Here is an 18048-nt window from a genome sequence, read left to right on the forward strand (position 1 = left end):
CTCAATGTAAGATTGTATAGTGCCCAACTTTAAGGAGCAAATCATATGTTGCATACTCAGCATTTACACATGACCATTTTTCCTCCCCTGTAATATTAGCTCTAGCTCCAGCTCCCAACGATTTCAAGACTCCAAGCATCCACAAACTGTGGGATCTAGCAGCCTGATTACTATGACAACGTCAAAAACTATGTGCCAGCACTTCTCTGAGAAAGAGCTCTACAGTCGTTTGGGGATGAAGATGAAACAGCACAGACTCCCATTGTTTTTGTTTGTTTTTGTTCCAAGATGGGCTTTTGGTGAATCCTCCTCCCCAGTCTCTAATGAGACTTGTTCCAGTTCAGTTGCAAAATAGTTCTCTTAAAGCTCAAGATAAGCACAAGACTGGGCTCTTCTAAGTCAGCCCATTGCTTAGAAAATAATATTAATTAACCTAAAAAAAAAAAAAAAAAGAGAGAAAAGAAAAAACAAACTTGAAGGACAATGACAAATTACATTGAATTCTGCATGCTTCACAAGAATCACATTCTCCTTTGACCTAAGCAAACAACATCTTAATTCCTTTAGGAGCTTTAGGCACATAGGCAGATTAAATATGTACTAATTGCAACAGTAACAGTATATTCGTCTGCTTTAAGAGATGGAGAACTTCTAGCTAATGTCCTTATTTTATGAGGCAAACGTGCACACATACCTTGTTTCTATAAAATTTCCCCTCTAACTTCAGAACAGCTGTTAATTTCTATCATCTATGCAGGAACGTGAAATAATGTACGTATCTTCTGCTGCCACAGTCTATTGCGGCATTATATACATTGTACCACCATATTGTTACATACAATTTTCTTTAGCAGCAGTTTTTCAGGGATGTTCAGATTAGATACAAGTGCAATACGTAGTCCATTGATAATAACAATAAATCAATAATCACATGCAGCCTATTGACACTGATGACCACTGCCAGAAATTCTACTGTACAGTTTCAGTAGTGACATCAATGCAAAGATTTTCCCTTTTCTAAATAGGGAAGTTACTCATGTTTATCTACAGAACAATTAATGCTTTAGACAACAAGTGATCTCACAGAACAACAACAACAAAATAGAGAGCCAAGATACCTGCTCAGAGTCAGGCCTATTCTGTGCCCACAAGGTAATCACTATCAGATTTCTTACAGCACAGCCCAGTGCTCGATTTATTCATATTCATAAATTCACACAACGATTCAAGTTGGAAGGAACATTTGCATATGAGCCTGTATCCAGCGCAAACCCTCACTCACAGCAAAGCTCTAATGATACTTGCTCAGATACTTCTCCAGTCAACTCCTGAACACTTCCAAAGATGCAGATTCCATTGCCTCTCTGGGCAACTTATTCCAGTATTTCGGTACACACAGGGTAAAAACAACCACCACAAATGTATTTGGTTTATGTAGCAAGGTTTTGGTAGTTCAGGGCTGCAGGGGTGGCCTCTGTGAGGGCATTTACAAATGACCCTTTTTCCTCCCCTGTAATATTAGCTATTTTCTACAATATTAGCTATTAGCTATTTTTCCACAATATTTTCACCAAACCACTTTCAATAATTTGCCATCAGTCCTGGCTAACTGGGGAGGTCCCAGTTGACTGGAGGTTAGCGAATGTGACACCTACTCTACAAGACGAGTAGAAAGGAGGATTTAGGGAACCATGGGCTTGTCAGTCTGACCTCAGTACCAGGGAAGCTTATCGATCAGCTTGAATGTCATCACGCAATACATACAGGAAAATCGATTAATCAGATGCAGCCAGCATGGATTTACGATGGGTTAGTTCATCCTGACTAACTTCACCTCCTTCTATGACAAGATGACTCAGTTAGTAAATGAGGGAAAGACTGTAAATTTTGTCTACCTGTATTGCAGTAAAACATTTGACACTGTTTCTCACAGTATTCTACTGGAGAAACTCGCTGCTCATGGCTTGAACAGGTGTCCAGATCACTTACTGAAAAACTGGCAGGATGACTGGGTTTGAAGTATCATAGTGGATGGAATTGCTTATTGAGAATAAAGGTATGTCCACATTAAGAAAAGGTTCAGCATTGAAGAAACTTCCAGGGTGAGATGAGGCATATATGCAAGGAATCTGTTCCATGTTAGTCCCCTTGGCAACATAACCTTAGACAACACCAGGGGAGCTTGGCAAGCTGACTCTTAGAGAAATAGCATGGAGCGTTGGGATGGAGTGGAGACACCAGGGCCAGACTCTGCGATATCACCGCAGAGGGGGGTAACTGGATACTACAGAACTGATAGACTTCACAGCCAGCCCTGGATCAAACCAATAAATAAATTATGTCCTCTGAGTGAACTTTGCTCGTTATAATCTCATTATAACACCAAAACACACCTCCATCCCAAGGGCTACCCATCTCCAAAGTGCAACCACTCCTCACTGCGTATGCACTCTGAATTTCTCTGACCTTATACCTTTAAAGCAAATAAAAGAAAATTTTATACCAATCATAACAAAGATACATGTATGTATGACTAGTCACTCAAGCTCCACCTAAAAATAAGAAAATAGTATAAAAACAGCTCAAGAGACAAAAAATGTTAGGAAAGACACCATTGCTGACAAGTCAGGAGGACATCACTGACTTCTGGGATCAGCTGACAGGCTGAGCCTCTCTTTCCCCCCCATAGGGAGAGCTATTGAGTGAGATTTGAACTCTTGGTTATACTGAGTGCTTCCCCAGAAAACCTAACATTCTCTATAGAGTTGTTTCATAAAATAACTTATATGTAGTTAGTTGTGTTAGTCATATTCTTGGTATTTGCACATGCTTTTCAGACTGTATTTATCACCAGCAGTCTAAAAGAACCTGTATTGCTGTTGCTTCAAAACGCTACACCAGTCATTAATCTACTAGACTGAAGGTATATTGCACTATTTGTGCATTTGTGATTTTGGTAATGCAATATATTGAATGCTACCGGACTCTAGTGCTGAATTGGGCATCACTCAGAATCTAAGCCCAGCTGCCTTCAGCCCGTTTGGTATCTGAGGACAAGCTGGCACGCAAGGTGTTTAGACCCTGCCAAACCTCTTTAGCCTTTAATGCAACAGTGTCCAAGAAGGCCAATGGCATCCTGACCTCCATCAGAAATAGTGTGGCCAATTATACTAGCGAAGCAATTGTTCCTTTCTATGTGGCACTGGTGTCACCACACCTAGAGTACTGAGTTCAGTTTTGGGCCCCTCCCTACAGGGTTACTAAGTTGCTCAAGAGTGTGCAGAGAAGAGCAATGAAATTGGTGAAGGGACTAGAAAACATGATGTCATTGCTGTCTACTACTCCTTAAAAGGAGGTTGCTGCAAGGATGATTTTGGTCCCTTCTCTCAAGTGACAGGTGATAGGACATGAGCAAATGGTCTCAAGTTGTGCCAAGGGGAGGTTTAAATAAATAGGGAGAATTTCTTCATGGAGAGGGTGGTCAAGCATTGGAATGGGTTGCTCAGGTAAGGACTGAAGGTATTTGTGGACATGGACACACCTGGACATGCAGACATGGCACTAAGGGACATGGTTTAGTTATAGGATTCACTAGATCAGTTTGACAGCTGGACTTGATCTTGAAGGTCTTTTTCAACCTAAAAGATTCCATGAGTTTATATTCCCACTCTATTACTCTCCCTGTGCTGCTGTCACATTCATATACATTTGCAGCACCTACACAATACTTCCATGCAGCTGCAAAGCTCTCAACACCCTGCCATTCACACATATGGAGACTTTCCCTGTTAGCAGCTGTTGATCAATTCAGTACCTGTGTGCTGAAATACCAAAAATATATAGGAATCAGAAGCGAGGCCTAAAAGAATATGCATAATTCTAAGGGAGAAACCCTGGACAGATGGACAGGACAAAAAGAAAGGCTCATCATTTTAAGTCTGTAATAAAACTACCACTTCTTTCAAATGAAAGCACAAGAGTCAGTAGAATGAAATCTTGTACAAATCTATCAAACTATACAACTCAAAAGAGATTTATCCACTTGAATTTTCCACTGTTCATTTGTGCAAGACCAATTTCTGGAAAGATTAGCTTTTCTGGAAATTAGATTTTCATTCACAGCTCTACAGAGTAAACTCAGGGAGACCACAAACTTTAAGCAGAGGAACTAAATTGACAAGAGTATTTAAGTTCATGCTGAATGCTCCAGTAACTACTGAACTACATGGTAAAAACTAGTCTGAGCTGCCCATTTGAAAAGGACGACCAAACCTAAATACGCTAGGCATTATAACTTCTTTTTCATATATAAACTTTAGTAATACCCTGCCAACATTAAAAAACAAACAAAACAACACAAAATCAATAACCAAACCAAGAACAAAACAAACGTTATAGTTCTGACAGACTTGGAAAAAACAGAAACCAAAGATCAGACTACTTGATAATTATTTCCAGATTTCTTGTATTCACATAGTAGATTTTAAGATTTCTTTACTTCAGTCTTTGTGGTATTTCACACATCACCTTAGAACTGTTTGATGAAGTTCTAAATTCACTATTTTTTGTTTGGGTATACTGCTCTTAATAAACATTTCTGTATTTCAGTCACACACTATCTTGTTCATTTTTTCTGACCACCCTGCTAGGTGGTACTATGATTCCCAAGAGAAGCAATGTCACTGCCACCCAAGCATACACAGTAGTGCAATATTCAGGTGTTGCATAATCTTTCATTTAGCACATTTGTTGCCTCCAGCCCTGGAAGCATACTACTTGGATTTGTGGATTGTAGAAGGAAGCAGATGACTATAACAACACTGGGATAGAACAAAAGACAGCTAGAACAATCCATCCTTTAAATCAACCAGTAACATACCGTTACTCCAGATATAACCGGGGCTTTTCCTTCAATTAGTTTATATATTTCTTGAACTGCTTCTTCGTCACTCTTGTCTTTAAATCGTTTTTTGGAGAGTTCCTGAAGAGCTTCTTTAAACTGGTCAAAAGTGATAGTTCTAGAAGACTTTCCCCTGTCAAAACACACAGAAATTGAAAGAAATTACAAGAGAGCACAACAAGCATTCCAAGAATAGCAGAAAGTTTTTAGTTTGCCACAGTGAACAACAGAAAACCATAACAGGAAAGAAAGAGCCATTCACCCAATGAAAACATTTCCCAGCCCATTAAAACATCAATTTCTTAAGAAACTTTCCTGGATGAAGGTTAAGAAACAAAGAGGAACTAGTGGAAACTGTCCTGCTATCAAAACATCTTCAGGTTTGTGCAAGATATAGTCTCACGTGGTTGATCACCCATAAAGCCTGCATCCATAAAACACAGGAGTAGAAGAGCCTTGGTGTTTTGTTATTTTTTATTCCTCTTCGAATAACTGGTTATGACATGCTATTCATAGGTCACTCTTCAAGTATTCACAAGTAAATTAATAATAATGCTGTTATATAAAGCAAGCTATTAAAGCATTAAAAAAACTTGGAAAAAAAAAATCCTTTATCAGACTGACAGTTCAGAAATTTAGAGCTGAAGACTTCTTGTAGTTGTCACTAATGAGAAGCCTATGTTCCCACACACAGGGGGAACAAATGGGAATATAAAGTATTTACTTATGTTTACTTCGAGTGGTAAAGATTTTGCTAACGCACCTTTTCCTCATAGATTTGTTGATCTTTAGAACAGGATTTTACACACTAAAATGTGGGCATAAGTTTAAAACTAAAATTCAATAGAAAACTTTCCAAAAAGGTGCTCTGACATTAAACATAGTACTAATTATGGTTACACCAGAGTAATAGAAGATGGTTTTGATTGTTTCCATTAGGAAAACCTCAAACTAAAAACAAATAAATAAATCAATAAAATAAACAAACATTTGAGCCCTGTTGTTTGCTGGGAAGCATGCTACTACATTAGTTCTGTTTGCAGCCTAAGCATTTCTTCTTATTAGTGTCTCTAGCAAATCAGAAAAAAAAAAAAAAAAGACCAGACCAGTCCTTTTGACAGTGACAGTTGTTTACAGAGGAAAAAAATGATAGATCCAAGCACAGAGACATTAAGACAACAGAGACTTCTGCTAGAAAAAAAAAGTTACACATAGAAATTGAATTTGACTTCAGGTACCTCAAAAAGCCACTGCTAAGTGTAAGTTATCTGTCTTTGATCTCATCTTAGACATGTTCAGAAGTCAAATCACACTCAAATTTGAAAGTGCCTCCACTAACAAAAGGAGGATGCAAGATCTCTCGGTTTTAGGCACCAACAGTTCGGAAGTGAATCCTATGTCAATTGACTAAATGTGAAATGAAGTTGCATCTTAATGTTTTAAAACAAGTAGAAATTGGTTATTCACAACAAAATGTCAACACAAACACAACCCTCTACATACCAGTTCATTACTAGCATACTCTGTCTCCACCACGGTCCAACATGTAGGAAATCCTTATATCCATTACTCTCCCAATTTTAACCAAAAATAAACTTTTTATTTTGACCAAATTTTGCTGTCTGTGACTACTTGTCACTTTTAGGTGAAGCATATGTGGGAGTTTGTTATGGAATTAGCTAGTAGAAAAACACAGTGACAATGGAAGTGAAGAATATAATCCAACTTTTCATTAAACAGAAAAACACATTACATGTACTGCAATTAACTACTTGGAAGTTGTCCAGGACTCTCATTAGTAGGATTAATATCCCTCTTCTGATAAAACATGTCCAAGGATTTTTAACTAGCTCAAGAAGTCAAGACTGCATTTTGATTTGCCTCTCATTTAAAAAAACATTGTACTGACAATCACCATAAAGATTCAGCCTAAGACCACACTAAGGCCCTTGTTCAGTATAGACTCACAGCCAAATCTAACATATAGACCTTTCAAATGAGTTTTTCTGAAGCATAGTGGTTACCTGGTAGTATCCAATCAGGACTGCTACAGTTTAACTTGGATCATCATTCAGGACCAAAATGGGAAAAGCCTTACCAATTCCAGCAGAAACTTTTGAAGTTAACAATGACTCCTTACCAAAAGCATTATATACAAGTGTACTGTTGTCACTGTTGTCATGTTTGTTTTTCTGTCCCTCCCTTGCACCACCAGCTCTTTTATTAACCCATTTAAAACATTTGGGTTTGCGTTTGCGCTTGTAAGATAGAAGACAGACATTTATTTTCAGATGAGGAGTTCTACAGGCAGCTGACAGAAGTTGCGAAATCATCAGCGCTTGTTCTCGTGGGGGGCCTTCAACTTCCCGGACATATCCTGGAAGCACAACACAGCCCAGAGAAAGCAGCCTAGGAGGTTTCTGGAGAGTGTAGAAGACAGCTTCCTGATGTAGCTGGTTAGTGAACCTACCAGGGGAGGTGCCCCACTAGACCTTCTCTTCACAAACAGAGAAGGACTGGTGGGAGATGTGGTGGTTGGAAGCTGTCTTAGGCAGAGTGACCATGAAATGATAGAGTTCTCTATTCTTGGTGAAGCCAGGAAGGGGACCAGTAAAACTGCTGTATTGAACTTCCGGAGGGCTGACTTTGAGCTGCTCAGGACACTGGTTGGCAGAGTCCCTTGGGAGGCAGTTTGGAAGGGCAGAGGAGTCTGGGAAGGCTGGGACTCTTCAAGAAGGAAATCTTAATGGCACAGGAGTGGTCTGTCCCCACGTGCCCAAAGACAAGCCGGCGTGGAAGAAGACCGGCCTGGCTGAACAGAGAATTGATCTTGAGCTTAGGAGAAAAAAAGAGGGTTTACGATCTTTGGAAAAGAGGGTGGGACACTCAGGAGGACTATAAGGATGTTGTGAGGCTGTGCAGGGACAAAATTAGAAAGGCCAAAGCTCATCTGGAGCTCCATCTGGCTACTGCCGTTAAAGACAACAAAAAATGTTTTTACAAATACATCAACGCAAAACAGAGGACTAAGAAGAATCTCCAGCCTTTACTGGATGCAGGGGGAAACCTAGTTACAAAAGATGAGGAAAAGGCGGAGGTGCTTAATGCCTTCTTCGCCTCAGTCTTTAGCGGCAATACCAGTTGTTCTCTGGATACCCAGTACCCTGAACTGGTGGAAGGGGATGGGGAGCAGAATGTGGCCCTCACTATCCATGAGGAAATGGTTGGCAACCTGATACGGCACTTGGATGCAAGTCCATGGGGCCAGATGGGACCCACCTGAGGATACTGAGAGAACTGGCAGAGGAGCTGGCCAAGCTGCTTACCATCATTTATCAACAGTCCTGGCTATCGGGTGAGGTCCCAGTCGACGGGCGACTAGCAAATATGACGCCCATCTACAAGAAGGGCTGGAGGGTAGACCCGGGGAACTATAGGCCTGTTAGTTTCATTTCAGTACCAGGTAAGTTCATGGAGCAGATTATCTTCAGTGCCATCATGCAGCACTTACAGGGCAACCAGGTGATCAGGCCCAGTCAGCATGGGTTTATGAAAGGCAGGTCCTGCTTGACGAACCTGATCTCCTTCCAAGACAAGGTGGCGTGCTTAGTGGATGAGGAAAAGGCTGTGGATGTGGTCTACCTTGACTTCAGTAAGGCTTTTGACACTGTTCCCACAGCATTCTCCTCAAGAAACTATCTGCTCGTGGCTTGGACTGGTGTACGCTTTGTTGGGTTAAAAACTGGCTGGATAGCTGGGCCCAAAGAATTGTGGTGAATGGAGTCAAATCCAGCTGGAGGATTGGATGACACCAAGTTAGGTGCGTGTGTCAATCTGCTCAAGGGTAGGAAGGCTCTGCAGGAGGATCTGGATAGGCTGGACCAATGGGCTGAGGCCAACTGAATAAAGTTCAACAAGGCCAAGTGCCGGGTCCTGCACCTTGGGCCCAACAACCCCAAGCAGAGCTACAGGCTGGGAGACGAGTGGTTGGAAAGCTGCCAGGCAGAGAAGGACCTGGGAGTATTGGTTGATAGTTGGCTGAATATGAGGCAGCAGTGTGCTCAGGTGGCCAAGAAGGCCAACAGCATCCTGGCTTGTATAAGAAGCAGTGTAGCCAGCAGGGCTAGGGAAGTGATTGTCGCCCTGACTTGGCTCTGGTGAGGCCGCACCTCAAGTGCTGTGTTCAGTTTTGGGCACCTCGCTACAAGAAGGACATTGAGGTGCTCGAGTGAATCCAGAGAAGGGCAACAAAGCTGGTGAGGGGTCTGGAGAACAAGTCTTATGAGGAGCGGGTGAGGGAGCTGGGTTTGTTCAGCCTGGAGAAGAGAAGGCTCAGGGGCGACCTTATCGCTCTCTATAGGTACATTAAAAGAGGCTGTAGCGAGGTGGGGATTGGTCTATTCTCCCACATGCCTGGTGACAGGACGAGGGAGAATGGGCTGAAGTTGGGCCAGGGGTGTATTAGGTTGGATATTAGGAAGAACTTCTTTACTGAAAGGGTTGTTAGGCATTGGAATAGGCTGCCCAGGGAAGTGGTTGAGTCACCATCCCTGGAGGTCTTTAAAAGACGTTTAGATGTTGAACTTTGGGATATAGTTTAGTGGAGGACTTGTTAGTGTTAGGTCTTTGGACTTGATGATCTTGAGGTCTCTTCCAACCTAGACAATTCTGTGATTCTGTGATTATCTTTCCCACCTCCGCCCTCCCCACATGAGACATGGCTAATCCTGCCTCTCACATTTGTTCTTTTCCTTGTCACAACAATGTGGGAAAAGGGGATGAGTTTTTCTCCCTCCAATTTAAGGTATAAACACAAAACTGATACATATGTAAGCAATGCTGTATTGCTGGTAGACACGAGAGAAAAAGAAATGTGCACCATGGCAGCTATTCTTCACCAGCAAAAATGGTAATTAGAGTAAAACTAAAAGTACAATTGCCATTACATGATTTTTTGAGCTATATCCCGCATAAAAGTACATGAAATTAAACAGGAATGGGGGTGGGAGGAATGGAAAACAGTAACAATAGAGGGAATGCGGAAAAAGAAGGCTTGTATTAAGACTCATGTCATAAGGGTGGCTACCTCAATGAAAAGAGAAAAATATGTATGAGAAACATTAATAACATATTTTAAAGCCCCATGCTTTATTATAACTTTTATGGTTAAGAAACCTTTAGGAACTATATGGCCTTACATTTGTTTTAAGCCATGTTTATCACAACAAACATAATTACTCAAATGCATCATCCTCAGTGGAAGAAACTGAAGTGGTACACATGAAATTTTGCTTCTATCTATCTCTACCTTTGGGAACAGATTGATGATACTCAGAAAAATATTTGGAAGCTTCCCATCACTTCTCCTTCCTTGATGGGTCACTTCACATGTGACCACTACAAAGGGGGAAGATTCTGAACTCAAGCTTTCATTCCTCAGTTTGCTCTTTGGAACCCAGGTTCACATATGTGAAAGCATCATCAGTTCTGTACCTGAACATCAGCATAATGAATATAAAAAGTATAAAAGAACAATTTCTAGCCTAAAGAAAATTGTAATAGCAAGTAATAAAGTATTCATTTGCAAGTAGTACCACGAACACTGTCTTGTGAGCACAAGATTAGAACAGTGCAATGTGAAAACTTAATGCTGCAAATGAGTACTTCTATATTATTTGGACTTGTATACTATTTGGACTAACAATTTTCTATAAATTTAGCTAAAAAAAATAGACAAATAAACTCCACATAATGTATACACAACATTCTTGAACAATATTAGAAATCTTTTTCTCCATAGCACTGTTAACACAGTTGTGTTAACACAGCATAGCCTTCAATGTAATAGTTTTCTGTCTTAATCTCTGAGTTACCCAAATCATCCTGTTCCAATGGTCACATTTCTTTTCAATTTTTTTAGATTGAAGAGGTGAAAGGTAATGTAAAAACAGTCAGAGAAGCTTCTATTCTTGCTAGCATGCCAGGAGGGATTACATCCGTATAAACTAACCAAGACTGTTTTGCAGTGGAAGTTGTGATCTTCCCAAAAGTTTTGATCTGGCAACATAACTAGAGGTTGGAGCCCAACAAATGGTTTTGCTTAAACTCTTGTCCGATAAATTTTGTTTGTAAGGTTTATTTGCTCTAAATTCCCATGGACTTGGGTGTCTCAAGTCAACCTAGATGTCACTTAAAACTTGACCACATTCTCTGTTGTATATCAGAACAATCTCAATTTTGAATACTCCCTATATTTACTCTCCTCCAAAAAAATGTCACACATTCAGAAGACAAAAATGAAGGATTGATCTGGTAACAGAATGCCTGAGTGGCTTATCTGCCACAGTTTTTGACTTACTGGCACAGTACAGTTACACAGGCAACTTCTGTTTTGCCACTCCTGCTCTCATACCCATGTAAGAGTCAAGTAAACTTCTGACTTCAAACTTTGGCTGTTTCTGCTCTATCTTAAACACAAAAAATAATATAAATTTTGAAGTGAGAAACGTGTGGCTGTTTAACAAACAATACCATAATGAGAGAGCAAGAGAAAGAGTGAGAGAGAGAGATGTTTCTTCTAAAACATTTATTTCTTTTAACATTAAAAACATACACACATGGATTTTTTTTTAGGTAGCAATCTGCTACACTGTAAACTCACTACAGCTAAAGCTCCTTAATTTTCATTTATCAATAGAATTTTCAATTTGCAAATATAACTTCAATAACAGCAGCAGCTTTATCATCATTACTGTAGTATTTCCCAAATCACTAATTCCTTCTGTTCATTTAGTATAACTGACATTTCTTTTCTTGCCTCTTGTAATAATACACAAAGTCTTATTGATGTAGTCTGTGAACATAATGTACATTAATAGCAATGGTTAGAGATATTTGTGTGGTATAGGTTGACAGCAAAAAGGTACTACACAAAACTTGCTTGACGTAACAAAGGTTTGTACTAACCTCTGCTAAAGGGAAACATTTGCATTTCCAAGATGGTTTACGATGGTTTACAATTTTCACTTTCATCTCTCTTTGGGCTAAACAGTTCAGTATTTAGACCCCCAAGTCACAACCAAAAAAAATCCCAAACTAAAGTGAGGTCCTTAGATAGGTTAACCAAGCTGCTGGAATTCTGCAATCTAATGGGAGTAATTGCATATCCTGTGAAGATTTATTTTATTTTATTTTATTTTTTTTGCCAAGGTTCGTTCAAGAATGAAATTGTGAAATTTAGACATAGAATGCAGAAATCTTCCAAGAAGAGAAGACAGTTTCCTGAGAAAATATAAATAGTGCATATCTAACCCCAAGCAGGGACTTTGTAAAAATTTGACAAAAATATAGCTGAAGGGATAAGGGGGTGAGGGGAGAAGGAAAGATACTGCAATACAATTCTATTAGGTTCTTTGAACAGTGCTATCTAATACCTCCAAAGAAAGGTGGTAGTAAAAGAAACAATAGAGAAGAGGAAACTTGAGGTATCACCCTGCATCAGAGACTCCTACCCAATTAAGGGGCAGAACTTGGATACTGAAATCGTCATGTTGACATCAAGACACCACAAGTCATCTTGTTGCTTGGTTGAATGTATACCTCTTTCCATCCCGAGATGTGAAGGACTGGTTTGAGACTTAGGGTTTTTTAAAGAAAAACCATGATTAAGCCTCAAAAAGGGGGGAGACAGTTGTAACAAACTCTCCCTTCGAAGAGAAGTGTTATTGTCTATGTTTAATTGAGCATCCTTATAATCAAGTATCATTTATGTAGTAGAGGATGAATGAATTTACTGTATAAATGTAATGTAGAAGCTGGCAATGGGTGTGTTTGACTTTTACTGAGCACCCAGGCCTGAATAAAAGCAGTCCCTTCTCCTGAACTGGCTTATTGCACCCAGGTAAAAGGATTTACTTTTTCAGACAACAGAGAACACACATCATTTATCCAGGAACTGAATCTGGAAGTGCCAATTCCCCTCCAGGTGCTATATATCTCATTACTGAGTGAGACAAACATAAGGCAGAGATAGAAAATAATATAAATTGGCCTGAGAGGGTATGTCAGGGAAGATACCATCATGAGGGAATACATGTTTTCTCATTGGCTGAGTGTTACAGATATACAACCTACTCAATGCTTGTTACTATACCATATATGTACAATTTTATTTCACCAACCTTTAGTTTCTCCTTCTGCCCCATTTTTCTTCTCTTGTTACTGGAGGGGCCCATGACTATTATTTTTATATATTTTTTTCTGATTCCACAACTGCTTGTCTTGTTTTCCACCCTCCTTATTTTGGGACAGTGGAGCCTTCCACTGTCCCTGTATCTGCTTAACATACCACCCCCCCCCCCCTACTGTTATGCCTGCACAATCACTTTTGAATATGCAAGGTCAGTGGAATTTTCCACTGCAAAAACACAATTTTAATTCTCACAGCAGCTACTGAAGGAAGATAACAAGCCAGTGGTGGGAAGGTTCCTACAATTTTGGAGTTTTCTGACGTAACTTAATAGTTCAGTATTTACTGAACTATGAGGAGAAATTTCTGTCAAATTTAGCCTCTTGTATCTGCTGCAAAATCCATCAGGGCACAGAACCCCCCTGGATGCCAGGATGAAACTGAAACTCTCTTTAGACAAGTCTAGTTGAATGATGTTTCTGTGATCAGATACCACTAAGCAGTTAGCAGTGTTTAATAAGGTGAAACACCTTAGAAGTTTGTACTTCCAAAACAAACTTGCAACATAACAAGCTATACTGAAAATCAAAAACCTTCTGGAAAAGGAATATAAAATCCCTTTTTTTGCATTTCTTTTCCCCTTTTTGTCAGGTTATAACTCTCCAGTTTTTGAATACAAACTACTAAATATGTACTGCTCTTTTGATTTCAGCTTTATACGAAAAATCTGTTTGATTTCCAAATACAAATCATTACATCTTTACATTAGCAATATCTAGCAACTCTTTTTTTTTTTTTTATACTCAGAAAATTAGTCTTTACACATTTTTTCCTGAATTACTATCACAATTATGATGCTGACATTTTGCTTGACGCCACTGATTTTACCAGTTGAAGCAAAAAGTAAGTACTTCTCCAAACTGTCTCTTGCTGACAACATGGTATCTCAGGGCAAGAGTGATGTTCAATATGCTAATATGCATAACTGCAGCGTTTGGTATAAGGCTAATTTTTCTAAATTGTGGCCAGTTAATTGTGTATTTAATATTGGAATTCTTTGCTCTTATTCCAGTGCAAGATGAATAGAATCTTACTTATATATTTTTTATATACATATTTATTTAGGACACAAAAATCTTCTCAGTGAAGACTGCTGATAACTTTCCATGAAAGCCAATTCAACATCTAGTCTCTCACACTCTGCTAGCACCAGCTGTAGGGTAGATTGCTGTTTTAGAAGTAAGTTGAGTATATCCTCACAACCTATATAACAGAACTGCAAATTGACTCTTGCAGAAAAACAGTACAACATAAAAACAATGAATTAATACCATGCCGCATATATATAGCAATGTAAATCTCTATGTACTGCACAGTATATACCACAGAATTACAGAACATCTGAGTTGGAAGGGGCCCACTAGGATCATCGAGTCTAACTCCTGTGTTCCTCCCTCCCCACCCTTCCACCCTCCAAAAAAAATCAAATCATGTGTCTGAGAGCATGGTCCATGTGCTTCTTGGACTCTAGCAGATTCAGTGCCATGACCACTTCCCAGGGGAACCTGGTTCCAGTGCCCAACCACCTTCTCAGTGAAGAGCCTTTTCCTGATAGCCAGCCTGAACCTCCCCTGTCGCAACTTCAATTTGTTTCCTCGGGTCCTATTGCTGGTCATCAGAGAGAAGAGATCAGCGCCTACACCTCTCTGCTCCACCTCATGAGGAAGTTGCAGACTGTGATGAGATCTCCCCTCAGTCTCTTCCAGGCTGAACAATCCAAGTGACTTCAGCCACTCCTCGCATGTCTTCCCCTCTCGACCCTTTACCATCTTTGTTGCCCCATGCATATCTAGTGTGGAAACCTCCCATTACAAGCAATGGATGAACATCTTTACAGGATTACATGGTAGCCCGTTTTATCCTCAAAACTCTATTTTAGGTATGTTTATATAACTAGTTAATTTAAAATTAGTGCATTTGATCCATGTAATTATAGTTAATTTCTCACAGCAAAGCCAGCAACTGCTTCAGGTTAATGCTCTACTTCAACTGCTAAACAAAGTCTGGTAGGGTAGAAAACCAAAACAAGCTTTATGCGCTACTAAAAACCTTATCTATACCTCCTAGCCCCACAGGTCAACATAGCCCCATGTGACCACAGAAAAAAATAGTATTTTTTTGTGCCTTTCTATCTTGTAGGGTGTCCACCCCTTCAGAGGCATTAAAAATCAAATCCTCACCCTCTTCAGAGTCCCAAAAAGCCTCACAGATTTTCAAATTGAGCTCATTGAGGATAATGAGCAGAAATGCTGGACAGAATTCTTTCAGGAGTGAGCAAATAAGGCAATTTTTGATCCTCATTTTCTTTAATAACAGCATATGACAACAAACTCAAAGCTGTTGAGACGTTAGTCAGTATTGAAACATTTATTGTTTCACATCAGATGTCCATCCCCACTATGCATTTGAAGGATTACTACTTAGTATTGCTAGAACTCTAGGAAAGGCAATGTCCTGGTTGACACAGTGTAGCACCTGAAAAGGAAATGAACGAAGAAATCTCTCAAGCATTCATGAATTACTACTGTAGTGTTGGTTACAAAACACAGGACTAAATCAGAAAAGAAAGTATTAAAATCAGACAAACTCCATTCATTCAAAATGACCAGTGTTGATTCAAGTTGGATTTGTAAGTCAAACTGAAAACCGGACTATTAAATCAGCAAGCAGAATTCATAACACAGCAGGACGAAAATTGAACAACTTCTGTAACTGACTGCTCAGTATCCTTTCTATAAGCTTTCTTTATTTGGCTAGTAGAGAACTAACAGGCTGCAGTCTGTTGTCAGAAAATATGACCAAGCTAAGACTGCACATTTTGATTCAACAGATTTGCCAGATACACTGTCCAACTTCAGCATTATGTGAAGCTTTCCCATTCCTCTGATCTGAGGTGAAGTGATGAAAGAAAAAACTACCTGTTTAGAAGAGAAAACCACAGTTTCAGCTCTCCTGGAAAATTAATGAAATAATTTCTATTTATTTTTACTATGAAAGCTGAGAAAACCAATCATGCTATTTGTGGCTATGTAAACAAATGATGGCCTGCTAGAATACGTGGCAAACGTATTGGTCCTCTCAAGGAAATACTAAACTGAATATGTTTCACTGTTCATTTTAAAACAGTACCAGCTTATTGGGAGCAAAAAACTTTTAATTAGATTATAGTCATTATTCTCAGATTTGCACGCACACCAATCATTTTGTTTGTTACAGTAAAAATGACCTAAACTAAAAACACAAACAGTCCACCACCATTTTCATCAAACACCTATTTTTAATACAACGCTTGAAAAGTACCAGAACTTTTTACTTTTGGATATGCATAAGTATAATAACAGGGTGGCTAATAGAGCGGCTATCAGCTATCACATAGGGTATATATTTTCTTTCACCACAGCAGCTTTTCCTCCATTCTCCTTTCTGTCCAACTATCATTGTTTTCTTAGATTTGAAACTCTTATCTATTAATTTACAAACGTTTGAGATAAAAACAACAACAACAAAGAAAACAAGACCCCTGATATGCCAAATTACTCCCTTTCTTCTTCCTTTGTCTATCTATAATCTCTTTCAAGAATACCACGTCACCTAATTCCCAGGAGTACACAGACCAGAAATAGAGGTATGCTTCAGATGGCTGTAAACATGTATTTGGAACCACTTATAACCTTCTTCCTAGAGACTAGTGTAGAGCTGTAAATGTTAATCTATGCATGCTGCTCACAAACCTGCCAAACCTTCCATTGACACCACACTGAGAATAGTATGACTTATTTTCCCACAACAGCACACTGATCTCCATCTAGCTGGAGACGCAGGTGACCTATTCTCTGTAAACACCAGTGATAGGACCCGCAGGAATGGTGTTAAGCTGAGGCAGGGGAAGTTTAGGCTGGACATCAGGAAGAGGTTCTTCACCGAGAGGGTGCTTGCACACTGAAACAGGCTCCCCAGGGACATAGTCACTGCACCAACCCTGTCTGAATTTAAAAAACGATTGGACTGTGCACTTAGTCACATGCTCTAAACTTTTGGGCAGACCTGTGTGGTGCCAGGAGTTGGACTTGATGATCCTTATGGGTCCCTTCCAACTTGGGACATTCTATGATTCTATGATTCCAGCTTACGAGTGTCCCGACATCTGCTTCCTCACAGCATCCATCACAGGAAGAACATGTCAATAGCTTAAATTTGGAAGAAAGGTCAAGACTACCAAACAGACACATGGTAGATTGAGCATAAGGAGTATCAAAATAGGGTTCATTATGTTCTCCTAGTACCACAAATTAGTTTGGCATGCAGCAGTACTAGTAATTACATGAGAGGGAATGATTGGACAGGGTGGTAAACAATGTTGTCACCACTTTTCATCACCTCATACCACAGAGCCTCATTCTTGCAGACTTGAATGTACAACACTTTTTTGTGAAATACAAATTGCATGTGACAATGAGTATGAAGTGCCTACTGTCTCTTCTATTGATCCTCACTTTAGTATCTTCTCATATTACTCCCACACTGCTCTGGGTCTCACAGTCAGCTAAAAGCTCCATTCTCAGCACTGCCAGTTCCCTTCAGAAGCTCAACAAACAATGCCCCACACTAAGTAGCAAATACCTCAAATACCATGATACGGATAAATCCAGGGTTAACTGGTACATTGTAATGAGTCTATCTGGAGATCTTATATAACTTAGGTCAGTGCTTATTGATTGTAGTCTATCTTGGTCTCTTATACCAATTTCTCGGTTGCAGTGAATGAGCTACTATCATGTTATAGTGTCAGCTGTTGCTAGCTGATAGAAAAACAACGTATCCTTGTTATGATCATATAAAAGCTATCAGTTGTATCTTTTGCATAGCATTAAAAATACAGCCAGTGACAGCACAACTACTC

General features: G+C 39.6%; 1 protein-coding gene across 1 annotated transcript in view; it reads right to left on the bottom strand.

Moving 5' to 3' along the window:
* TPPP (tubulin polymerization promoting protein) overlaps nucleotides 1-18048 on the bottom strand; it is an 80938-nt gene that overhangs the window by 12598 nt on the left and 50292 nt on the right. Inside the window, exon 3 of the mRNA XM_084511630.1 lies at nucleotides 4880-5033. Within this exon, the coding sequence (XP_084367756.1) occupies nucleotides 4880-5033 (154 nt within the window). The remainder of the gene's footprint in view (nucleotides 1-4879; nucleotides 5034-18048) is intronic.

This window comes from Aythya ferina (genome assembly GCF_964211825.1).
Source record: "Aythya ferina genome assembly, chromosome: 2".
In the NCBI taxonomy this organism is placed as follows: domain Eukaryota; kingdom Metazoa; phylum Chordata; class Aves; order Anseriformes; family Anatidae; genus Aythya; species Aythya ferina.